The sequence below is a fragment of the Rattus norvegicus genome, chromosome 5 (assembly GCF_036323735.1).
Source record: "Rattus norvegicus strain BN/NHsdMcwi chromosome 5, GRCr8, whole genome shotgun sequence".
In the NCBI taxonomy this organism is placed as follows: Eukaryota; Metazoa; Chordata; class Mammalia; order Rodentia; family Muridae; genus Rattus; species Rattus norvegicus.
The window spans coordinates 136,979,792-137,005,586 of record NC_086023.1 but is presented as its reverse complement, the minus strand read 5'-3'; the positions used below and the strand labels follow the sequence as shown (position 1 = coordinate 137,005,586).

The 25,795-nt window shown below is 48.3% G+C and overlaps 1 protein-coding gene across 5 annotated transcripts in view; it reads left to right on the top strand.

The window, feature by feature from the left end:
* Nucleotides 1-644: 644 nt before the first annotated feature.
* Nucleotides 645-25,795, top strand: part of Kdm4a (lysine demethylase 4A) — a 46,765-nt gene continuing 21,614 nt past the window's right edge. Inside the window, exons 1-11 of one of the 5 annotated variants that reach the window (XM_017593391.3) lie at nucleotides 645-790; nucleotides 3,282-3,463; nucleotides 4,991-5,166; nucleotides 10,774-10,888; nucleotides 12,177-12,370; nucleotides 14,500-14,549; nucleotides 16,015-16,118; nucleotides 16,456-16,593; nucleotides 18,425-18,669; nucleotides 19,210-19,409; nucleotides 21,862-22,229. In XM_017593391.3, the coding sequence (XP_017448880.1) occupies nucleotides 3,326-3,463; nucleotides 4,991-5,166; nucleotides 10,774-10,888; nucleotides 12,177-12,370; nucleotides 14,500-14,549; nucleotides 16,015-16,118; nucleotides 16,456-16,593; nucleotides 18,425-18,669; nucleotides 19,210-19,409; nucleotides 21,862-22,229 (1,728 nt within the window). In that variant the 5' untranslated portion in view covers nucleotides 645-790; nucleotides 3,282-3,325. Of the gene's footprint in view, nucleotides 791-998; nucleotides 1,080-3,281; nucleotides 3,464-3,484; nucleotides 3,504-4,990; nucleotides 9,059-10,773; nucleotides 10,889-12,176; nucleotides 12,371-14,499; nucleotides 14,550-16,014; nucleotides 16,119-16,455; nucleotides 16,594-18,424; nucleotides 18,670-19,209; nucleotides 19,410-21,861; nucleotides 22,230-25,795 lie in introns of those variants that run through there. The other 4 variants (XM_006238668.4, NM_001107966.1, XM_039110001.2 and 1 more) reach the window with 4 other exon arrangements.

Sequence of the window (25,795 nt, the reverse complement as noted above, 5' to 3'; positions counted from 1 at the left end):
GATTCTTAGAATCACCCTCTTCCCTCCAAGAGTTGCTAATGACCCAAAATTTTCGCTCAAGGGGAGCCGCTTTTTAAAAACCCCAGGGATATCTTCCTTTAGGATCTGTCCTAATGATCCCCCCAGGGCTCCTTCTCCTGGAACAGATCCCTACCTACCCCGCCTTGCCAGCAGGCGAGGGGCTTCTTAGAACGTAAGACTTTGAGAACTGAGAGTCCTGGACAAACCCGGACATGCTGGTCACGTTCTCTGAACTCCTTGACTTTTGAAACTTTCCCGAGGTCTTCCATCGCCTTTATATCTTAGGCAAACGAATTACTCCAAGAAAACTTAGGCTTATCCTTTCGCTAGAAACATCCTATACCCACCTGCTCGCCCTTCCCCACAACCGGCCAGCCCATTTCAGGGTACTCGCTTCTTTCTACTAACCAGCTTAGCTATGGAGATCTGAGTCAGCTTCTGATAGGCTAACTCTGGATCCAGCCCTGATGCTCAGTGGCCCCAGTCCCGAGAGGTTCAGCGTTTTCTCCTGGCAACAGCCCGAGAACGACGTTCATAGGCTAAACGGACTCGTAGTCCCAGACGCCGAGCAGCTGTTGTGAGCGCTCATTGGTTAGCTGAGGATTTAAAGCCACCCTTGGGTTGGTTGACTATGGGCTCTGTGAGGCTGCGCAGAGTCCGACTTTAAAGGAGGCGGAGCTTTGTCTTTCGCCCTCAAGAAAGACAGTGGGATCGGCGAGTGGCGACAGCAGGAATCGAGCCTGAGCCCTGCTAGGGCTTTAGGCTCCAGGTGAGAGCCATCGGGCTTTGGATCCCTGAGGGTTTGATGCTGCCAAAACCCTGGCCGTGAGCTCCGGTGGGGGAGGGTGGTGAGGTGGGTCTTTCTGTGCTCCGTGATCGATATGTGGTTTGAGCAATAGAAAAAGGAGCTTCTAAAATGAGTTTTGCGATTGGTTCTTTCCAATCTCCAGTGGCCAATGGACGTCGGGAGAGGGGGGCGGGCCCACTGGGCCTTATTTTCTTCTTCCTGCGGCCGGGCCTCCCTCGTCTAGGCGGTGGGGCCGGGAGGGGCAGTGTCTGTAAGTGGTGTGGTGCGGGGACACTGGGAACCGGGCTGCCTTTGGAGGGATGCCGCGGGGGTGGCCGCGGGGGCGGAGAGTGCGGGAGTTTCAGGCCACTGTTAGCAACAGCTGCCTTTATGGAGTGCTTACCGGGCCTAGCGTCTTGGTTTCGCTTGCATCATCTGAGTTAATCATACGATCCAGCAGGGCAGGGGTTTGGGATCCCCATTTTGCAGGTGGAGAAACTGAAACTCATCTAGTCCACTCACACAGCCAAGGTGTTAAAAAGTAGCAGAGGTCAGACCAGTATTCAAGAGTTTTCACTCTAGAGCCGAAGGTTTAGATCCCCGTACTCTTTGCTTTGTTGCTGAATGCGGACGGGAAGGTGCCCCAGAACAGATTTTCCCTAGGGAATATATTGCAGGAACGGAACCCTAGGGTTAAAGTAATGGGATAACCCTCTAAAGTGAGCAGAGGAAATGAGTTTTTCAGCAGTTACTGAGTGCCTACTTTGCGGCATGCATTGTTCTAGGTTCTGGACACACAAAGATAAATAGAGCCCGAGGCGGATGAAGCAACGTTATGACCCCCTTTGAAGCCTAGGGGAGGAGCCCCAGTCCGATATTTACGTTACATTTTTTGCAAAAATTTCAAAAGTAGAATATATTGAAAATCTCCCTTTAGAGGAAAATTGAATTAGGCTTCAAGTTCTTCCACACTTGGATATTCTCTTGCAGAGGTCTTAGTTCAGCTAAGTATTAGGGATGAGGTAGCAGAAAGTGGTGGAAGATGCTTTAGGGAGGGGACTGTGGATACCGTTCCTGATATGTAAAGCAGGGATAACAGTATATCTGTTATGCAAAGTTAATGAAAAGTGTCTAGCCAAAAATACCTCACTTGGGGTGGAATGGAAGCCCAAAAGTTACGATGCCAGGGTTTCTATTCTGCTATCTTGCATGGTTTTACTCCATGCTGCTTCTCATCCCGTGCCAGGTTGTGGGACGGTTGTAGACAGTTTCCTATAGTAAGTAGGACTGCCGGTGGCTTTGAGGAAGCAGAACTCTTAGGCTGTGGGTGAGGAGGTCCAGTAAAGGACATACTAGATTTGCTTCTCAACTGGCTCCTTTTTAGCATGCATTGTCTTTTTCTAGTTGTGGCGATCTGTTGCATTGCCCACACTGGACTTAGGGTCTGCCCACTTACTCAAGGACCTTATCCAAAAATACACAGTATTTTCCTCTCTGCCCTTGGGAAGTTTACCCTGTATTGCCAGCTCATTGCCTGGTTTCAGTGCAGTCGAGCCGACTGAGTAGTTGTTCCCCGAGTGCTGCCGAAACTGTTTTGATTTAGATTGAACAGTTTCACTGTAGTGTTCTAAACTCCAGGCATACTGTTAATATCAATGCCCTTTTAAGACACGAAACTCCTGAAGCTTTATACTCTGTAGCTAAGTCACTTTTCAGGAGTATAGAGTCTTGTAAAGCCGTGCTCTAGGAAAGAGCCCAGAGGAAGCTTTTTAGATGCAGTCGTAGTTTAACGAAGGGATTACTGCTGCTCACTGGTGACACACACTGTTAATCCCAGCACTTGGGAGGCAGAGGTAGGTTCGGTCAAGCCTGGTCTACATAGGGAGTTCCAGGACAGCCAGGGCTACATAAATAGGGGAGTAACTAACTTAAAGCAGCCAGGGTAAAATTTAAAGGTAAATAGATCAGATGTATTTTATATAGGTCCAATAACTAAATGATGATAGCTTTGTTTACCTGGGCTTTTTTTCTTTTTCTTTTTGCTAACACAATGTCTTATTGAGTGAGGTCTGGATATAGATAGTTATAGACAGTTTTGGCCATCAGGTTTTTGTTTGTTTGGTTTGGTTTTCTGAAACATGGTTTCTCTGTGTAGTTCTTGCTGTCCTAGAATTCACTCTGTAGACCAGGCTGGCCTGCCTCTGGCTCCTGAGTACTGGGCTGGAAGGAGTATACCACCGCCACATTTCCTTTTCCTTGACCAGCTGCACTTGTTGTAGAGGTTGGCTTCCTAACTCTAGATCCTGCCCTTTTTCTGCCTGGTGTTGGGATCACAGGCTTCTGGTCACCTTCTGGTTTCCTCAGGTTCTTTTTAAACAGAAGGGATTTTACTCATACATTCAAGTCCCTTTAAATAAGCATCCTAGATGTTATTTACTTCTGTTCATTTACTTTTGTTCTCTTAACACTTCAGGGTTTTATCTGAGCCTCAAAAAAGAAGAACAAAAGAAGAACAAAATGGCTTCTGAATCGGAAACTTTGAACCCCAGCGCTCGGATCATGACGTTTTACCCCACCATGGAAGAGTTTCGAAACTTCAGCCGATACATTGCCTACATTGAATCCCAAGGAGCTCATCGGGCTGGGCTAGCCAAGGTAGGACTGTGCTAGCCAAGGTAGGGCTGGGCTAGCCAAGGTAGGGAGCAGGGGTGTGAACCTGCTGCAGTGGCCATTAAGTGAATGTTTCTGGTCTTCGCAATTGGAAATTAGGGGTGTGTGTGTGTGTGTGTGTGTGTGTGTGTGTGTGTGTTTTCCCCTGAGTGAAGACCAGAAAGAACTGAGTTATCCTGAGAGTCAGGGTGTAGCTGATCCTTGCTAAGGTGAGGGTGTGCAGGTGGGACAGGGAAGGGAAATGCAGAGCCGTTGTCTACGGCCTGACTTGGGGCTTGGTGTTTCACAGCCTTCCCTGCCACCCGACCCGAGTTCCCAACACCTGCCTCTCTCAGTTCAGAACCCCTGCACCGATAGAATTCGGTTTCCCTCAGACTTCCAGCCCACATAAGGACTTCTCGTCTCTGTAGTTTGAAATTGGTTTTTGGTTTGTATGTCTTTTCTCCCTGTGCACTGAAGTAGGACCAACTTCCCCACCCCTAGTCAAATCGACCTTTCCTATATTCAGTCACCCTAAAGGTTGTCTGAGCCCCCCACGGTAGGGTGATTACAATTTTAAAAGAACCTTTTTGGGAGTGGTATGGAAGACTTCCTCTGAGCCTGGGGGAGAAGTTCAGTTTCAGGTTTGAATTCCCTGTGTTCACTTTTGGTTTTCATTTTATCATCTGACGGAAGATTCAGATCTAACACTCTATACCTCTGAATTGTTTACCTTTTTGGCTTTTTTGTTTTGGTTTTTAGAGACAAGGTTTCTCTGTGTAGCTCTGACTGTCCTGGAATTTGCTCTGTAGACCAGGCTGGCCTGAGAGATTCACCTGCCTCTGCCACCAAGTGCTGGAGTTAAAGGTGTGGCCACCATGCCCGACTCTGAGCTGTTTTCCTAGCCCTCAATTCCAAAGCTGAGGACTTGTCTTAAACCTTGGTGTCTTCTCTGAGGCTCCTCTTAGCTGTCTTGACTCGAGTGGAAATGGCTCGTTCAAATAGTAGGCCCTGAAGGGCCCATAGTATAGCTTTTTAACACATGGCAGGGGTATAAATTGATAAACTTATTAGATTTTATGTAAAAGCTGTTTGGATTTTTATGGTGCATAGCTGTTATTTTCTTTTATAAAGGTCATGATAATTACTGTTTTCTGGTAGCCTAGGCTTGTTTAGAGTGGACGAGGTAGTCATGTTGGTCTCAAATAGGAGATAGCCCGGAGTACTAGGGTGATGGGTGTAGGCCAGCACATCTGCTTCTGTTGCTTTGTTTTCGAAAGAGGCCTGGGCTGTTCAAGAACCAGCTCTCCAGTCGGATAAGGCGGGCGCCTAGGTTTACAAGTCCTGTTTTTCTCAGGTCACTGAGGTTATAGGGTGGTCAGTGTTCGCTTTGACTTCCTGGGTTTGGGGGAATGTAAGTAAATCAGTTACTTTCTGGAAAAATGGGTGGCTTGTCTGGATGGCGGCCTGCACACTTGTGGAATTCTGGCTGGCCAGTTTCTCATTTGCCTCCATCGCCTCTGTTCCTTGTAGGTTGTTCCTCCCAAAGAATGGAAGCCTCGAACCTCCTATGATGACATCGACGATCTGGTCATCCCTGCACCCATCCAGCAGCTGGTGACTGGCCAGTCCGGCCTCTTCACTCAGTACAATATACAGAAGAAAGCCATGACTGTTCGTGAGTTCCGCAAGATCGCCAATAGTGACAAGTGCGTGGAGACGCTTTGGGGGGATTTCATTTCATTCTGCTTTGGCTTTGAGACACGGTTTGGCTGTGGAGCCTAGGCCACCCTCATCCTCCAAGCGCAACACTTACAGGCTCAGCAAGTAGAAATACACACACACACACACACACACACACCCCATCTTAACATCTTGGCCTAGAATTGCCTCTTTTAAAAAGTTTTTGCACTTTAATTTTGTTTCACAGGTAGCTCTGGCTAGCCTGGAACTGGATATACAAACCAGTGTTGACCTCGAAGGGACCCTCGTGCCAGTACTTCTGAGCACTGGGATTAGAGGTGTGCGCCACCACTTCCAGACATTATTTTATTTATATCTAAGTATGTGCAGGCGTATGCGTGCCACACATACATGTAGCAGTCAGAGGACAGCTTTCAGAAATGAGTTCCCTCAGATCGTCATGCTTGTCACGAGCCGTCTCTGGCCCTGGGACTGCTTCCTCGTAGTTGTCCAAGGGTGCCGATGTCTTACTGAAGAAGGCTGACAGTCAGGCGTCCTTTCCCACTTCTGCTCTTTGTATGGAAGGCTTTCTCCTCAGCGTTATGCCACAGTCTAAACTTCTTTGCATTGTGTTTTAAATATTTGATTCATTTATTTTAATTCATTTAATTATTTTGGTTTTTCGAGACAAGGTTTCTCTGTGTAACTTTGGCTTAGAACATTCTGTATAACCAGGCCTGTTTCTGCCTCCTGAGTTCTGGGATTAAGGTGTATGCCGTTCCCATCTTTGTCTTTTTCAAAACAGGCTCTTATAGTATCCTGGGCTAGCCTGTGGTTCATTTATAGCCAAGGATGACGTCCTGACCCTTCGGCCAGTGCTGGAATTAACAGGCTAAACCTATCCGTGCTCTTTTTTCAAACATTCATTCATTCATTCATTCATTCATTCATTCACTGTGGGAGTAAGTGAGCATGCATGCCTTGGCCCTTGTGGAAATTGAAAAAACAGCTCTGGGAGTCACTTCTCTCTGCCGTAAGGGTCCCAGGGATCAAACTCAGGTCATCAGACTTAGAGGTAGTTACTTTTACCCACCAAAGCTTCTTGCTAGCCTTACTACTACTACTACTACTACTGCTACTGCTACTACTACTGCTACTGCTACTGCTACTACTTCTTCTCTTTCTCCTCCTCCTCCTTCTCCTTCTCCTTCTTCTAAATGTTTTATTATTATTATTAATTAATTTATTTATTTATTATTTGTTTGAAAGTGCCTGTGTGAGGATGTTGTATCCTGGAGTTACACATAGTTGTGAGCTGCCCTGTGGTTACTGGGATTTGAACCGTGGTCCTCTGGAAGAGCAGTCAGTGCTCTTAATCACTGAGCCATCTCTCCAACCCCAGCCAGCTCTTGCTCTTATATAAAGTGATCCTGCTGTTTTCTCATCACTGGCAGTTATTTTTTTTCTTAATTTTTATTTTAGTGTGTAGGTGTTCCGTCTGCACGTCTGTCTGTCCACCATGTGCTTGCCTTGTGCATGTGGAGGTCAGAGGATGTTGGATCCCCTGGGACTGGAGTTACAGGTAGTAGTGAGTTTCTGTTGAGGTGCTGGGAATTTGCCCCAGGCCCTCTGCGAGAACAGATGCTCTTAAACCACTGACCCATTCATTTCTCAAGTACCAGTAGTTTTCTTTCAAAGGTTTATTTTATTTTGCCAGCATAGTAACACACACCTTTAACAACGGGACAGACACAGGAAGAGCTCTGAGTTTGAGGTCACCCTGGTCTATATAGCAAGTTCAGGTCAGTCTGAACTATGTGTCTCACCTGTCTTAAAACAGTGACCGTGTTTTTGTATTGTGTCTGTATCCATGCTAGCATGTAGGTACCCTCTAGGCGGGGAGGGGTGTCAGACACATCCGGGGGTGCTGGAGAATTGGGCAGTTGTGGGTGACCCATGTGGGTGCTGGGCACTGAACTGAAGCCCTCAGCAAGGTCAGTCAGCCCTCTTAGAGCCGAGCCGTCTCTGCCTCAGATGCAGTAAGGCTTTGTGTTCGTTTTTTTCTCATTTTATTTTTTTTTTTAAATTAAAATTTGTTGGTGTGATGGTACCCAAGGCCTCCTGTATAGACACATAGTCTACAGCTCCAGCCCCAGCAGCCTGGTGCATTTCTGACTATGGAAAATTGCATAGTCGCAGAAGAGAAAGTTGGAGGTGAGGCAAAAGGAGCCGCTTGGGGATATATCAATCCCGCCTGCTCGTCGGTAAGCGTTTCTGCTCATTTCCATTCCCCTTCTGTCTGCCCTAGCGCAGCTAGCACTGTCTCACTGCTATCGGGGCGCTCGGGATGTGAATGGGTAGTCACCACGCTGGTGACTGTTTGACAGCCCTCCCCACGCCATCTTGCCTTGTTCTTTTCCCAGGGTCTCTGCTTGCTCTGTGGTTTGCAGCCATTCTGTTCTTTGCTGGTCTTAAGATTCAGCTCATCTCGTCCACACCGCTGTGGACGAGGGATTCTTGTTCCGTGCTTTGCGCTCTGCTCTCTTACGCATTCTCTCTGAGTCTCCCCACTTCCCACTTTGTTCCTGAGTCCTGCTGGGTCACACATTCTGGTCTTAGCCTGGCAGTTGGAGCGGCACCTCCATGACAAGCCCTTGGGCATGCTCAGTGTACTTTACTGTCACCTTCCCTCCCCAGTGTCTTCTGCCTTCTCTTGTTTCTTCTCGTTATAGTAATCGAGATCTTACCGGGTGTGTTCATAACTCTTAAAACACCTGCAGTGCTGGCCCGTGAGTGAAATGTCTGGTGAAGTGTGCGGTGCTCTGGATGAGAGTCTGAGCCGTCCTTCCTGGCTGCTCTCAGCCGTGCAGTGCGCCAAGCTTGTCTGCTTGCTTTTCCACATGGGGCCTCCCAGGGCTTCATCCTCTGTCATTTGTCTTTTTGAGAAAACTTTCGTTATCTGAGGTATGTATATGCACTACGTGCATAGCTGGTGCCTGCGGAGACCAGAAGAGGACATCAGAACGCTTGGGACTTGATCCACAGGCAGTGTGAGCCACCATGTGGGTGCTGGGAATCTGATCCAGGTCCTTCCTCTAGGAGAGTAGCCAGTGCCCTTAATTGTTGAGCCGTGTCTCCAGCCTCCTGTCTTCTCTGCTTGTGAGCACGTGTTAGTTTTCTTCCCTTTTTGTTTGTTTGTTTTGAGACAGGGTTTCTCTGTGTAGTCCTGGCTGTCTTGGAACTCACTGAGATCCACTTGATTCTGCCTCCCTAGTGTTGGGTTTAAAGGTGTGTGTCACCGCTGGCCCAGCTCACTTTTATGTTAAATCGCACAGATTAGCCCCATTCACCCTGGTATACTTTTGTGAATATTACTTAACTACTTGTGTGTGTGTGTGTGTGTGTGTGTGTGTGTGTGTGTGTGTGTGTGTGTGTGTACGGCCTCATGCAAGCCTTTACTAAAATGGGCTCCATTTCCACCCAGCGCCCTGATACAGAAAAAGCTTTTTGGCCCCTAGCTTCTATTGTTGCTAAGTATTTTTCCTCAAATACTGTTTTCACCCACTAATTATCTGTTCAGTGTGACTCTGAGAGGATGCTGGGAATGCAGCATTGACAAGCGAGCTGCTTGGAGCAGTGTCCTTGCTGTGAGTAATGGTGCTGTTTCTCCTCCATGGCCTCTCCTCCTTACATCCCGGAGGCCTTGGCCTCCTACAACACTCCAAGACCTGCGGGGTGCAGCAACCTCTCCAGAGAGAGAGGAGGGTACCACGTTCCTAAAGGGAGAGTAGGTTCATATCCATGCCTGTGACCTTCCCCAGGCTTCCCGTTCCAGGCCTCCAGAGGGAGAAACTGTGTATTAGATCTGTCTGAAGTTCACTGTGACCCAGGTAACCCAGGCTGGCTTTGACTCCCATGGTGAGTCTGTCTAACCTGACTTGAGTGTGCCAGGGAGACTCTACTGGGGCTTGGAAGGCCAAGATTGCTACTGTTTATAAAGCAGTACAGATACAGATTTATTAAAGAAAAGTGAAGGGGAAACACTCTTTAAAGTGAGAGGTTCAAAGTGAATACTTTTTAAAGTTTTACATTGTTTATTTTTATGTGTGTGGGTGTTTGCCTGCTGGTATAGTAGGTGCTCAAAGTACCCACCATGGCCACAAGAGGGCGTCAGATCCCCTGGAGCTAGAGTTGAAGCCTTGTGAGCCCCTCTGTAGGTGCTGGGAATCATAGGAAGAGCAGCTCTAAACTATTCTTAACTACTTAACTACACTGCTTGTAACTACTTATCTCTCCAGCCCGGGAGGAATTAAAAAAACAAACAAACTGGGGAGGGGGCATTGCATGTGCCACAGCCCATGTCTGGTGGCCAGAGGACCACACTATGGAGTCAGTTTCTCCTGCCTGTGTAGAGTCTGGGCATTCTTAGGTTGCAAATTAAGAACTTTTTTCATTAAGCCATGGTCAGGCCCCTTCCCCCTCCTGCAGTTGTCTTTTTTTTTTTTTTTTTTTGGTTCTTTTTTTCGGAGCTGGGGACCGAACCCAGGGCCTCGCGCTTCCTAGGTAAGCGCTCTACCACTGAGCTAGATCCCCAGCCCCTGCAGTTGTCTTTTTTTTTTTTTTTTTTTTTTTTTTTAATTTTGTATATGAGTACACTGTAGCTGTCTTCAGAAACACCAGAAGGGGACATCAGATCCCATTACGGATGGTTGTGAGCCACCATGTGGTTGCTGGGATTTGAACTCAGGACCTCTGGAAGAGCAGTCGGTGCTCTTAACCACTGAGCCATCTCTCCAGCCCTGCAGTTGTCTTTTTAAAGGTGTATTTTATTTTTAGTTAGTGTGTGTCTGAGGTTAGATAGACACACAGGTCCTAGAAAGCTGCTGAGGCCACGGTCCTTAGATTTGGAACTAAGAATTACAAGTAGGTATGAGCTGCCAATATGGGTGCTGGGAATCAGAGTCAGGTCCTGCCCAGGAGCAGTCCATGTTCTTAACGGCTGAGCCGTCTCTCTAGACCTCCTTTTGTTTTTTTGAGACAGCGTCTCATGTAGCAGATGACCTTGCCCCAGTTCTGTGTCTCTGCTTCCCAAGTCCTGGCGTTGCAGGCATGTTCTGCCATGTCTGGCTTGAACCCCAGAGCTTTGTGCGTGCTAGGCTAGCGCTCTTACCAGGCAAGCCACCTTCCCAGCCTTGTGTCTTGTTGTTTTGAAATGTTCTGTTGCCCCTGGAATAGTGGCTTGTATCTTACCTGGTTCACAATGCCTAGTAAATGTATTCTTCTGTTGCTGTGATAAAGCACCGTGACCAAGGCAACTTACAAAAGAAGCCTTTAATTGGGCTCACGGTTTCAGCGGGTGAGAGCCGAGCCGGTGGTAGCGCAGTGGAGGCATGGTGGCGGGAACAGCTGAGCACTCATCCCAAATGGGACAGAGAACACTGGGGACGACGGCCAGAGGCTTTTGAAACCTGAAAGCTTTCCCCCAGGGACACAGCTCCTCCAATAAGACGACTCTTTCTAATCCTTCCCAGTTTTACCGCCTGGGACCAAGTATTCAAACATGGGTTTATGGGGGTCACTCAGGAACCACCACATCTGATAAATGGCTAATGTCGTTGTTTTATACTTGAAAGGTACTGTACTCCACGGTATAGTGAATTTGAAGAACTTGAGCGTAAATACTGGAAAAACCTCACATTCAATCCTCCCATCTATGGAGCAGATGTGAATGGTACTCTCTATGAACAGGTGAGACCACTGAAAATGCTGCAGTGTGTGCCCGGTACACAGTAGGCACTTGAAAAGCTGTTTGGTGAATGGGCAGATGAACAGCAGATGTTCTCCTGCCGATCCGCCGTTCTCGGTTCCTTGCTGGCAGTTCTCTGCTTGTGACTGGAATTTGTATGTTGCACGTGAACTGGGTGCCGTGGTGTCCTTTTCAGGGCTGCTGCGCCCGTAGCATGTGGGTGGTGGATGATGAGCTCCCGAGAGGGTGGCATAGATCTCAGAAAGTGAGGCACTGGGAGGGGGAGAGGGAAAGGGAGCGGCGTGGTCTCTGTGGGAAGCGGCTCTCTGACTAATCAAATGGAAGGGTGGGGACTTAGGAGACGCTTGTTCAGATTTCAGAGCTCTCCGGTGGGCTCTGTAACGGGAGCTTTTTTAGCCGCTTTTACTGACTTGGGATCTTGTGCTTTTCTGAGCTAACAAAGTGTCTCACTATGGTGGTAGAAGGGGGAATATTTGGGCCTGACTTCGGGTGACTGAAGAAACGCATAAGGCTTTTCAGGGCTTATGTCAGATCGGCTTTAATAGTGGTATCAGTTATTGAAAGGCAAGAGTTTAAAAAGTGAATAGTGAGGTTGTAGACGTCAGCTCAGAGGTGGGGAGTCACTCGTGGAGGATGGGTAGCAGGGTGGTGTGGGAAAAGGTCCTCATGGAAGGTTGGTGCACAAGTGGGCGGAGGGTGGAGGTGACAGAAGGTGTCGGCTGTAAGTACCAGATGGAGGTGGAAAGGCAGGGTGCCACACTTGGGGACCTGCTTACAGAGAGCCCTAGACGACCACTGGAACTTAGGGAAAGGATGTGGTGTGGTCAGGATGACTCGTGAGTGGTCCCTCTCCACCGCGTGGGTTCTGAGCATTGACCTCAGTCTTGATGGCCGGTGCCTTTACCCACTACACCATTTTGCTAGCCCTTTCTTTTTAGTATTGTTAAATTTTTCTTCATATTTTTTCAACTTTTTTTATTTTCTAATTTTGCCTGCATACCTTCCATCTATCTGTCTGTCCATCCATCATCTCTCATCCTTTCTTTCCTTTGTTGAGACAGGGTCTCATAGTGTAGACCTGGCTGCCTGTAACGTTTATGTAGACCAGACTAGTATTGAACTCACAGAGATCCCCCTGCCTCTGACTCCTGAATGCGGGGACCGAAGGTGTGTGCTTCTGTGACAGGCCACTTTGTTTTGGACGCTGTGACAGCTTACCGGGGGCTGCTGTGTTTACATATGTCCCCTGGGTTGCTCTTTTCTTCACAGCACGTTGATGAGTGGAACATCGGCCGGCTGAAGACCATCCTGGACCTGGTGGAGAAGGAGAGTGGGATCACCATCGAGGGCGTGAACACCCCCTACCTGTACTTTGGCATGTGGAAGACGTCCTTTGCCTGGCACACGGAAGACATGGATCTGTACAGCATCAACTACCTGCACTTTGGAGAGCCAAAGTCTTGGTAAAGTCAGCCTGCACTTAGCACCACACTCCGCCGGCACAGGGCTCCTGACTTTTCCTGTGCATGGGAAGTGCCGATTCTGGGTTTGAGGAGGAGCTGGCATTCTGCCTTGAGTCAACTTTTGAAGTGTTCTTGGAGCCCAGAATGCCTTTGAGTAGCAAGTTTTTTTGTTGTTGTTCTTTGTTGTGTGAGACGGGGTCTTGAACCTGTAGCCCAACTTGGCCTTAAACTTGAGAGGCTTCTGCTTCTCAGCTTCCCAAACTCTGGAACAAATGGGTACATGCCTCCACGCACGGCTGAGTAGTGGGGCTCAGAGAGCAGAGGGCTCTACACTGCGTATGGAACCTTGCTTCCTGTGGTAGTGGAGTCCCTCAGTCATGGGACTGTTCTCTAGGGCGGCGACTGCTGTCTAATTCCCTCTTCTCAGGAGGCCTGACATTCCCTTTTCTTTTCTCTTTTGTTTTTCGCGACAAGGTTTGTCTGTCTGGCTCTTCTGGAACTCACTTTACTATAGCCCAGTAAAGTGTCTGGGCCTCAGACTCCAGCAGATGATGCACCTGCTTCTGCGTCCCGAGGGCTGGGATCTGAGGCGTGGTCTACCACTCCCTGTTCCTGGGGATTTCTTAAAGGCTAAGTTTTCTAAATCTGCTTTTCAGATAGTAGGGAGATTTCTTTGCTTCGTGGAAAGGTGATTTGGTGAGCAGCAAATGAGGCTATGCCGAACATGTTCCTGCTTTCCGTGCTGTTAGGGGGCACTGTGTATCATCTCTGACTGGCCTGTGTCTGACAGGCTTTTAGTGGATGCTCTCTGTCTGTGACAGCAGTAAGGCACTCGACCCGCAGGTGGGAGGCTGGTCAGGAAGTGGAACACTGGCAGAGCAGTGAAGGATGGTTCACCCAGGCAGGACACATGGGTGGGCTGGAGGTTAGAGAAGCCTCTAGAGGATGAAGACTAGGGTGAGACCTGTGAAGGGGAAGGACAGAGCTGGGTGGGATGGTGGCAGACATGGGAGGGGGCGTGAGGGGAACACCTCCCAGGTTTGAACTGTATGTGCAGGGCTCTTGGATTGTCAGACACATGTCCTTAGAAGTCCACCGGTGTGTGCAGAAGGACACAGTCCTGGGCCAGTGCTGCCTCTCTGGTGCCAGGGCCACATCCGTGTTCCACCATGCTGAGTTGAGATAGCCTTCAGTGTAAGGCACAAAGGTTAAAATGAGGTAACTAAACTTAAGGTTCAGCAGTTTTGGGGATGGTTTAAACAGTCCCCGTGTCTTCATTTCCTTTGTTTTTCCACAAAGAGCAGCAGACACCGCTGCTCGTGGAGTCCGTGGAGGGGTAATTAATCTATTGGGTAATCAGTGTGGCTTGTGTGGTAGAGAAATGGGCTCATGAGTGTGGGGCCAGTGTCAAGGTGTCCAGTGCCTAGCTGCCGAGTTTCCCACTCCTCCAGCCGCTCCTCCAGGCCTTTCCCAGCCTCAGGAGCTTTGGTGAAAACCTTCCCAGTGATGCGACGCCCCGCCCCGTCAGGAAACAGTATTGTAGGAGCGCCTTAGGGAGGAGAGACTCTGTTCTGTAAGTTCTCACTCGGTAAACGTCGTGCCGTGTGAGCATCCGTACTGCGGTGTAAGCTCTACTGTCCTCTTCTTAAAGTATTTTATTTCCAAAGCTTGCTTTTCAGTGTCCCGTCCTTCTATATTGCTCAAGCTGGCCTTGAATCCTTCATCCTCCTGTCTCAGCCTTCCTTCCTAGGTTCACTTTGCTCCAGGTGATCGTAGGAAATACAGCTGTAAGTCCAGCCAGGGAGGCAGAGGCTGGCAGATCTCTGAATCTGAGACCAGTCTGGTCTTCATCTTCAGACTGAGTACCTGGCAAGATGGGGTTGTATAGTGAGGCCTGCCGCCCCAACGGAGTTCCAGCTTTGCACACAGTGATCGCACATGTCAGTACATGTGTGTGGTGTGTAACAGTCAGGTTGGGGTATTTGGTGTACCCAAACCTCAGGCGTTTGCCGTGTCTTAGAACTGGGAACCCTCAGGATCTTTTTCTTTCAGGTGTTCATGAGGGAGAGAAGTCCCTCGCCCCTTCTCCTCGTCCTCTGCTGGTGTCTGACGCTCTTGTGTGATTGCAGGTACTCTGTTCCACCTGAGCATGGGAAACGCCTGGAGCGGCTCGCCAAAGGTACTGAATCCCCCCCAGGTCCAGGGTCAGCCTTCTCCCCATCCAGCTCCCTGTTCTGAGGTGTTCATTCTGTTGTCAAATGACTTCTGACTGTTCACAGGCAGCAGGTTCGGTGAGCTGTGAGCTCAGCTGCCGGATCCCATCCCTTCGTGGAGCAGGCCCAGCCTGGGCCTTTCCTATTCTGTCTGTGAAAGGGTTTATTCCTCTTCCTATTTGCTCTGCCCACATCTCTCCAACCCTCAACTAGGGAGAGACTTGGTTAGATTCTGCTCCCAAATTCCAAATGTGAAAGCCAGATTGAATTACTGTAGCATGTGTGCGTGTGTGTGCGTGTGTGTGTGTGTGTGTGTGTGTGTGTGTGTGTGTGTGTTCCTTTAAGTGGACTTTGGTATGGTAGGTTTGTGCCTCTAGAGAGTCTTTCCTATTTGAAGAGATTCTGGGGCTGTAGAGATGGCTCAGCGATTAAGAGCACTGACTGCTCTTCCAGAGGTCCTGAGTTCAATTCCCAGCAGCCACATGGTGGCTCACAACCATCTGTAATGGGATCCGATGCCCTCTTCTGCTGTGTCTGAAGAGATTCTGGGTAGATCAAATGTAGATTTGTGTCACCTTCAGAAGGCTGAGGGTACAGGCTCAGTCTTCACGGACTGGAGAAGATAATAAGTAGTTCTCAGTTCTGTAAGAACAGGGGCAGCTTAGTGCTGCCACAGTCTGATTATCCAGGTAAGAATCCACCTGGGCGAGCTGGAGGCTCACCAGAGGAGCAGACATTGCAGCTGGAGCAGCGTGAGCACCCCTCCCTCCCTCCCTCCCTCCCTCCCTCCCTCCCTCCCTCCCTTCCTTCCTTCCTTCCTTCCTTCCTTCCTTCCTTCCTTCCTTCCCTCCTTTCTCCAGGCTAGGTAGCTCATGCATTTAATCTCAGAAGAGACAGGCTCATCTTTGAGTTTTTTTTTTTTTTCCTTTTTCCGGAGCTGGGGACCCAACCCAGGGCCTTGCGCTTCCTAGGCAAGCGCTCTACCACTGAGCTAAATCGCTAAATCCCCAACCCCTCATCTTTGAGTCTTGATTGTCATAGTTCCAGGCTAACCCTAGGTATACAGTGACAATTCCCACCCCCCAAGAAAGTTTTTTTTATTTATGATTTTAATTTACACGCTCCAGTGTCTGTCTGTGTTTGTGAGTACCATCTGAGGAGGCCAGAAGAGGATGTTTGATTCCTTGGAACTGGAACCATAGGTGGTTCTGAGCTGCCCACCATAGGTGCTAGGAACCAAACTCAGGTCCTCTGTAAGAGCAGGAAGTGGAATGCTCTTAACCGTTAAGCTGTCTCCCTGTCCCCTTTTAGCATCACTTTGGTGACTGTCCTTCAGTGATCACCCCTGAGATCTGCAGATGGGAATTAATCCCAGTACCATAGAGCGTGGGCAAAGCCTCATTAACTCAGCCCTACCATCCTTTCAAACAGGCTTTTTCCCAGGAAGTGCTCAAAGCTGTGAGGCTTTTCTCCGCCACAAGATGACCCTGATCTCCCCATTAATGCTGAAGAAGTATGGCATTCCCTTTGACAAGGTGAGCTGGCTGTGGTCCCACCAAAGACCCTGGGCTTATGCAGAAGCACCCCTCCAGTCTTTGTTCCGCAGAGTTTCCTAGTCTATTGTTCTTGTCTCTAGGGTGGAGTTTGATAACAGCAGGTGGCTAATGTGTCCTCTTGGTGCTGAGGGCGCACAGGATTAACTTGGAGGATTGGTTAATTAGTCTCTTAGCATACCTGTGATATGTTCAAGGCCTGGCAGTTTTGACTTACCCTTGGTTGATTGCCTAAGTGGTAGAAAGAAACACTCAGGAGCCCAGTTCTATGCTAGGCCTCTGCCAGTGTGGCAGCTGCTTCAAATCTGCTCTTCTTCAGGTGACCCAAGAAGCCGGGGAGTTTATGATCACTTTTCCATATGGGTACCATGCTGGTTTCAACCATGGCTTCAACTGTGCAGAGTCTACCAATTTTGCTACCCGTCGGTGGATTGAATATGGCAAGCAGGCTGTACTGGTAAGCCTATGTGATTTCTTCTGTAATATCATGACAGGCAGAAGTGTCTGATTGAGGGCATTCTGGTCAGAACATTTTTTTTTTTTTTTTAACTGTTGTTCTGGCTAATGTGTGATGTGACCAGTTTGCCCTGGGGCTTTACAAAGGTATCACGTGTACATATCGAGAGCCTACTTTAGGCACAACATTGAGCTAAAAACATGACTATCCTCTCAAGGTCCTCTAGGGCAACCCATATAGGAAACACTTTCAAAGAGGCTGCCATTTGCAACCACTGCATACCAGGACCTGGTTAACTTGGTTAGCTGAAGGGAGAAAAGTACTCACACAAGCACACGTGTGTGTGTGTGTGTGTGTGTGTTGCTAACTGGGAATAAGGATTGATTCTAGGGTATTTTGCATGTTTAAGTATTTACCATTAAGTTAGATTCTCAGCCATTTTTAAAAAAAATTTATTTATTCTATATAAGTACACTGTAGCTGTTTTCAGAAGAGGGCATCAGATCCCATTACAGATGGTTGTGAGCTCAGGACCTCTGAAGAGCAGTCAGTACTCTTAACCACTGAGGCATCTCTCCAGCCCATCAGCCATTTTTTAAAAGATTTATTATATATACATATACATATACATATACATATACATACATACATACATACATACATACATATATATATATATATATATATATATATATATATATATATATATATAGTAGCTATCCTCAGACACACCAGAAGAGGCATCAGATTCCATTATAGATGGTTGTGAGCCACCATGTGGTTGCTGGGAATTGAACTCAGGACCTCTGGAAGAGCAGTCAGTGCTCTTAACCACTGAGCCATTCTCCAGCCCCAGCCATTTTTTTTTAAAGACAGAATCTCAGTACACCAGGCTGTTGTTCAACTCACAAGAGATCTGCCTGCCTCTGCCTCTGCCTGAACACTGGTCAGAGTCCTGCGCTATCACTCCCAGCCTCAACTCCCCTTAAAACGTTTTAGTTGGAGCCAGGGTCGTGCTCTATAGACCAGGTTCTCCTTGAACTTGTGATTGTCTTTCCTGAGCCTCTCAGATGGCTCAGATTGCTTGTGTACTGCTAGTTAGCCAGACGTCTCTCGTGTGAGAGTCTTAGAGGTTTGCTTTATTATAGGCAAGCAGCAGGGCCTGAACTGTTGACCTGAAATAGTAAACTTGACTGTTTGGTCCCAGGGTGGGTAGCTACTCAGGGGCAGGTAGCTGTTCACCGTTGGGGAAGTGTTTGCAGATTTTGTCTCTCCCATAGACCCATTTGGTTTGGTTGGTTGAGCCTTGTGCTATGCATTCTCTCTTTTGATTTTCCTGTTTGCTTGGATTTGAAGGCTCTCCAGGGCAGTGAACCATCATCAGCCTGGGAACTAAAACAGTATTATTCTTTTGGACTTCAGCATCAGCCAAAATTGGTCTATTAAATTTGGGATGTATTTTACAATATAATGCATTCCATCTTGTCACCCTTCCTCCTTTCCTTCCTTCCTTTCTCTTTTTCTTTTTCTTTTGAAATATTCTCACTATGTAGCCCTGGCTGTCCTAGAACTCACTCTGTAGACCAGACTGGTCTCAGACTCAGAGATCCATCCACCTCTGCCTCCCAAGTGCTGGGATTAAAGGCGTGCACCACCACCGCTGTCTTATGTCCTTATTATATGTTAAAAGGTACTTGGTCATATTTCGTCCATCATCTTGTCTTGTGCCCTGCCCCAGCAATGTGATTTTAAATGCTTGACTCACACTTAAGAGGATGGGGGTTGGGGGTGGAGTTGACCAGGCATCCTCACTGTTGCTCTCCTGTGGCAGTGTTCCTGCAGAAAAGATATGGTGAAGATCTCTATGGACGTGTTTGTCAGGAGGTTCCAGCCGGAACGCTACAAACTTTGGAAAGCTGGGAAAGACAGCACTGTTATTGACCACACTCTGCCCACACCGGAAGCAGCTGAGTTTCTGAAGGACAGTGGACTAACCCCAAGAGCTGGGAATGAGGAGTGCCCAGAGGAGGACTCGGAAGCGGCGGAGCAGGGAGAGGAGGGGGATGTGAAGAGAAGGTACTGGGCAGGTTGTGGGCTTGGCTCTGGGGAAGGTGGGAGGCGGTCACAACAGTTCGAGTGTTCTACATTGTTGGCAGTGCACACAGGCAGGTTTCAGAAACAGCTCTGGAAGCCACAGCGCTGATGACCTAGCAGCTTCCTGTGGTTCTTGGTCAGGAATGAGGGTAGTGAGTCTGTGCTGCTGTATGCAGTCAGTTTTCCCCAGCACCACATAAGTATCATTTGAAAGAAATGTGGTGGTAGGAGCGAGACTTACCCGTTCAGGGGTAATAGGGAGTTGTAGCTGGCTTCATCAGGGTCTGAGCCAGAGGACTGTGCATATTGGGGAAAGCGGGAGAATTGCATGCTTCACCTCAGCTCTCATGTCCAAGGTGGGCATCAGGGTCTGCACTGTTCAGATGATGGAATGGGCTGGGAGGTGTTGAGACTGGCCTGGCCATTCGCTTTGGGTAGTGCATGGGCATGTATGACAACATTTGGGTGACCAGTGAATGGATGACCACATGTGCTCTTAGAAGGTTTGCTGTCTCCTTGCAGCCTGGCTAAGCACCGAATAGGGACAAAGAGACACCGAGTCTGTCTGGAAATACCACAGGAGGTCAGTCAGAGCGAGCTCTTCCCCAAGGAAGAGCTGAGTTCTGGACAGTATGAGATGACAGAGTGCCAGGCCACCCTCGCCCCAGTGAGGCCCACCCACAGCTCCGTGCGGCAAGTTGAGGACAGCCTTCCCTTCCCAGGTGAGCTGATAGGACTGGTTTGTCCATAGCTCTAACTGACACCCGTCTGTTTGAGGCTCAATGCTGCATTGAGTTGCAGGGTCATCGGTCTGTGGGAGGATCCTGTATTGGAGTGTGAGAAGCACTTTGCTTGGGGAGATTTAGGGCAGCCAGACACAGAGGAAAAGGCTCGTTCCACTGTTTGGTGAGGACTCAGGAAAACACCAAAGACCAAAGGCTTCTGTGAAGGCGGTTTCGGTCATATAAGGTGGGTGGGTACAGCAGGGACATCTGAGTGAAGAAGAGGCAGAAAAAGCCTGGTGATGGGAAACACCATCTCTGGAGTTAAATGATTCTTCTAAATTAGATGTTGGGTTGCGAAGGATGGATATAATATGTGGCCAGGCTGGATAAGAAGTGTGGCCAGGCTGGATAAGAGGGGCTAGATGTTTGGAGGGATGTTGCCATTTATTTATTATTTATTTATTTATTTATTTATTTATTTATTTATTTATTTATAACTTTATGTGGTAAAATAACCCCAGAATTGCCATTTATTATTTATTTATTTATTTATTTATTTATTTATTTATAACTTTATGTGGTAAAATAACCCCAGAATTGGCGAGGCAGGACCAGGTGGATCTCTGAGAGTTTGAGGCCAGCCTAGTTTATATAATGAATGAATGAATGGGAAAGAAAAGCAGTAGCCAAATTTTTATTTGTTGTGAGTGCTCTGTGTGCACACTGTGCGTGTGCGTGTGTGTGCCACAGAGAAACCCTTGGTGGAGTGTGCTCTCTCACCTTCTGTGAGTTCCTGGATTGGATCTAGGTTTGCTAGGCTTGTGCTGTTACTGCTGAGCCACCCCACTGGCTCTCACTTCATTATTTATTCATTTTTTACTTTTAGATAGGCTTTATGTGTCCCTGGAATTCTTTTTGTAGCCCACAGTTTCTGGCAATCTTGGCCTCGCAAGAGCTAGTAGAGCTGGTATTAAAGGCATGTGCCTCCACTCTTGTCTGTTTGTTCTTTTTTCTTTCTTTCATTTTAATTTTATTTATTTTAATATTTATTTATGGAGATAGGGTTTCACTGTATATTCTTTTTTTAAAGATTTATTTATTTATTATCTATAAGTACATTGTAGCTGTCTTCAGACACACCAGAAGAGGGCATCAGATCTCATTACCATTGGTTCTGAGCCACCACATGGTTGCTGGGATTTGAACTCAGGACCCCTGGAAGAGCCACTTTTCCAGCCTTCTTCACTGTATATTCTTTTTTTTTTTTTAAAGATTTATTTATTTTTTTCATGTATGTGAGTACACTGTCGCTGTCTTCAGACACACCAGACGAGGGCATCAGATCCCATTACAGATGGTTGTGAGCCACCATGTGGTTGCTGGGATTTGAACTCAGGACCTCTGGAAGAGCAGTCAGTGCCCTTAACCACTGAGCCACCTCTTCAGCCCTTCACTGTATATTCTTGACTGTCCTGAGTGAAACTAGCTCTGTAGACGGGGCAGCCCTCAAACTCACAGAGAACCTCCTTCTTCTTTGAAGCAAGGTCTCACTTTGTAGGCCAGGCTAGTTTTGAATTGGGGATCCGCTTGCCTCAGGCTCCCAATTACTGGGATTATAGGCATGTATTGCTGGCCGTGGTTTGTTTGTTTTTAGTTATTGTCTTGCTCTGTAGCCCTAACTGGCCTTCAGTTGGCTATCCCCCTGCCTCTCAAATTCTGGGATTGTAGACCAACACCACCTTGTCCATCTTTTTTTTTTTTTTTTCCCTTTTCTTTTTTTCGGAGCTGGGGACCGAACCCAGGGCCTTGCGCTTGCTAGGCAAGCGCTCTACCACTGAGCTAAATCCCCAACCCCCACCTTGTCCATCTTAAAAGTCTTAATTAAAGTATAACTGTCAGCATTGGCGTAGAATACAGTGTCTCATTGGACCAGGGTCCCAGCCACTGCAGTGTTTGTTTACTTGAAGGCTGAAAGACTTACGTCATAGGAGAGATGGTGTTTTGGGAGCAGCTACTCAGATAAGCACCAAGTCTGTATTTTTTAGGGACAGGCTTATTTTGGACTTGAAGAAATCTGTTTATTATACCAACTGTATGTCTGATGGCTAGATAGCATTGTGGTCATGTGCTTTGGGGCCTGGCTAGCTCTTAGCAGTTTTCTTTTAACTTTGGTGGCCGAGTTTCCGCTGCATGAGGGAATGGCAGCAGTCACTTGCTCATAGGCCTGTCACATGTGAATTATGACACTTATGCCTGGGACGTGGGTAATAAGACACCTGAAAATAAATGGTAGGTTCTTCACATAGCAAGGAGAGGGAGAAATTGTTGGCTTGTCAGTGAGGGCCAGGATGTAAGGCTGGTTCTTACCTAGTGCCGGTGTTGGTCGTACTTTACCAGCCTGCCCTTATCAAGTTTACCTGATTCTCTCTGATATGCACCGGTGTTTCAGATTACTCCGACCCCACTGAGGTCAAATTCGAAGAGCTGAAGAACGTCAAACTAGAAGAGGAGGATGAGGATGAGGAGCCGGAAGCAGCTGCACTGGACCTTTCTGTGAATCCCGAGTCTGTAGAAGGACGCCTCGTCTTCTCGGGCTCCAAAAAGAAAGCCTCCTCCAGCCTAGGCTCCAGTTCCTCTCAGGATTCAGTTTCTTCAGATTCCGAAACCACCGAGTCTGTCTCTTGCCAGGGCCAAGAGAAAACAGTTCTCACGGTGCACAGCTACTCCAGAGGAGATGGCAAGGCTGCCCCAGGCGAGCCGAGTGTGAAGAGGCAGCGCAGCGCCCCCCGCAGCATCAGCGAGCAGGAGCTGGCAGAGGTACAGGCTCTGTGTGCAGCCGTGGGAGGCCACTGCAAGGCGGCAGGCATCCGGTGAAGTCGGGGCCTGATGAGGGTGAAGGTGCTGCCGGGGTGTGGGAAGGCAGGAGGCTCGCTCTGTCTCTTCTTGCATTTGGGTACACCTGCTGTGTCCGAATGCCAGGCGATGTTTCCTGTCTTTCCAGTTTGCTCTTCACCGCTCTTCCCTTTTCTCTGTGTGCCTTTCGATCCCCATCTCAGCAGCAACTCAGGGACCGTGGAGTGTAAAACCCAGGCTTGGCTGGATGCTCTGCTGTGCCGGGAGCTCTTCCTCCTACTCCTTGCCTAGAGACAGAGCGGTTTGAGCAGCAGTTGTTGCAGCCCGGATGTTCAGAGGTTTGAGATGAGGTGGCAGTCTTAGTTACTGTCCTGTTGCTGTGAGGAGACACGGTGGCCCACGCAGCTCTTACAAAGACTTACAAGAGATACTTGTAAACACTTGTAAGAGAGAGCATTTAGTTGAGGGCTGGCTTACAGTTTGAGAGGGTTAGTCCTCCACCGTCATGGTGGGAAGTGCGGCAGCAAGCATGGCAGACATGGCGCTGAAGAAGGGGTTGATTTGTCCTGATCTGCAGGCAGACAGGGAGAGAGCTAGGCTTGGCATGGGCCTTTGAAACTACAAAGTGACACATTTCTACCAACAAGGCCACACCCCCAGTCTTACAAACAGTGGCCTTCCCGATGGCGAAGCATTCAAATATGTGAGCCCATGGGGAATGTTTTTAGTGACACCGCCACAGTGGCATTTCTCGCTCTAATATTTACGGGGTATTTTCTTCCTAGGAGTTCTCACTGCTCTGTGAATCCTAGCTTGTCATCGGTAGTTCATCCTTTTGGACACCAGGATGAATTCCCAAAGCTGTACCCAGAGCTGTGTTTGTTCAGGTTTCTTCCTAGTCCCACTGATTCCAGAAGCTGGCTCCTTGTGTATGTCATGGCTCTTGGGGGATCTGCCATGTGGAGAAGGCTGTGAATGGGCTGCAACTGATCCACCTTTCCCACATAACCTTATCCCCCGGCTTCACAGATCGCTGTCAGGGTAAAGTGGGCGAGCCATGCACAGTGCTGCACACTGTGGTCCCAGCATCTGGGAGGGCGAAGTTGGATTAGGAGTGCATGGCCTTCTTTGGCCATAATGAGTTTGGGACCAACCTGAGGCTACAGTAGACCCTGTCTTAAAAACAGAGAGAGATGCTGGTGAGATAGGTCAGTAGGGAAAGGTGCCTGCCAACAGGCCCGATGACCTGAATTCCGTTTCTGAACCCACATGGTAGGAGTGGTTATTTCTGATCCCCATATGTGCGCTGTGGTGACTGAGTAACCAAGGGTGACCGGAAGTGCCTCATCCCTGTGCCTGTACTGTGGTTGTCCTTAGAGACAAGACCTCACTGCATACCCCTGGCTGGCCTTGAACTCACAGAGACCTACCTGGCTTTCTTTTTCCCTTCATATTAAGTAACTTGTTCGCTTGGTTATCTTTGAAAAACAGGACTGCTTCCTGAGCTGCTGTCATCCTTGTAGACGGGCCATGTGGACCTTCCATGTGTGGCCCGGTAGACGTGGCAGACATGTGCTGGCTCGTTTCTCTTCCTCACCCGTTCAGGTGTCCCTCGTGTTGCCTTTCACCCCTGTTTCAGCTTCCTTTAACCTCTTATGTTTTCAAAAAAACAAAAAACAAAAAACAAGACTTATTTTGAATTATGTGTATGTGTGTGCTCTTTGTGTGGGTTTGTACAACTTTAGCTGTGAACTCCCGTTTCCGAGTGTTGGATTTTTTTGTTGTTGTTGTTTTGTTTTCCTTTCTTCTTCTTCTTTTTTTTTTTGGATAGGATCCTGCTGTGTAATTTTTTTTTTTTCAGGATTTGAGGGGAGAGGGCTATGTGTGTATATATATGTTTGTGATATGTGGGTACCTGTGTACATGACAGCTTTCAGGAGTCAGTTCTCTTCTCCCACCCTGTTAGGGTAGGGCGTCTTCTACTGAGAACTTTGGGTTAGTTGCCCCGGCCTCCTGTCTTGCCTTAGTGCTGGGCTTACGTGTGTTTGCCAACACATTTAGCTTTTCATGTGGTTACAGGGACAGAAAGTAAGCCATCAGGTTTGCTTGGCAAGTGCTTTCCCTGTCGGGTTGTCTGGCTGCCTCTGGATCTTGCTGTTTGATGCAGCCCAGGCCGGCCTTGAGGTTTTCTGCTCCCTGACTCCTGCTTCTGCCTCACACCCGCACCCCATCTTTTTGGAACGCAGACAAATCTATTATTAAGGTTCTCACTAAGTTGCCTAGGCTGACCTGGAACTCACTATGTAGCCTTGATCTACAGATCCTCCAGCCCTGGCCTCCTGAGTGTGGGGATCACAGCTTCACTGCACACCACGCTTCTTATCTTTCTTGGGAGTCAGCCCTTCTCTTCCATGGATCAAACTCACAGGTCGTCTATCTTGGTGGTGGGTCGTGCCCCTCCCCGCTGAGCCATTTCATGGCTCTTCCTCCTCTTGTCTTTAGTACCCAGATCATTTCTCTCTACTTCCTCTGAGTGTCAAGGCTCAGCTTCTGTAGGCTTCCTCTGGGCAACTTGCAGTGGTAGCGGGCTAATGGATTAATAACCTCATGCTTCCTCTGGATGCCGTGGTCACTGCGCTCTCCAACCCTTAGTGCAGCACCCACAAGAGAAAGCCTTCAGCTTGGAGACCACCCTAGCCCTTGCAGCTGCCAGCTCATTCTTCCTCACAAGCCCTCAGGTGCCAGCCTGCCCTGCTGTCTGTCCTGTGCTTGCAGAATCCTGACTTTGCCTGCAGTTGTAGTCACAGTCCAAAGAGTAGCTAGCAAACTGCAAAGATGTAATGGATACTAAATATTTTATGAACACTGTTCAGCCCATTACTGTAAATTAATGCTACTGGAGTTTTTTGGTGTGATTTTTATTTTTATATTTGGAGAGCCTGCAGTGAGCCAATAAATGCCCGTCATCTCCTTTTCTTCCTATATTTGATATCAGTTAAGGGATGGATAGAAACAAATTGGGTGTATGGGGGCTAGGTGTCATTTTATCATCAGTAAATACGATTGAACAAAGTGACTTTTTTAACCTGTGGGTAAATGGTCCTACTCTTTTGCTGTCCTGGATGTCCACAGCTCCGGGAAGGGACAGCCTTGCCCACGCTCTCGAATGCAGAGGTTGTAGACTAGCGTGCACTCTGCAGCAAGCAGCTTGCGGCTTGCTGCTTCATACTGAGCATCCATGGCATGGACAGAAGCCAAGACACCTTCACCATGGTAACCCACAGTGTAGGGAACTTCTCTTCAGATGCCCCTCAGCTCCGCTGAAAAGCCCAGTACGCTCAGCCTCCTTCCCATTTCTTTGTGGATTCTCATTCTCAGTAATTCTTCTCTGTTCTCTGTCAGCATGTGCTGGCAGCTTTGAACTACTTAGGTTCTCCAGCAAGGTCTTGTCTGATTGGCCTGCTTGCTCTCCTGTGGAGTCCTTAAGGCCTGTGCTCTCCATGCCAGCCTGCCTTCCAGGACCTCCTTGA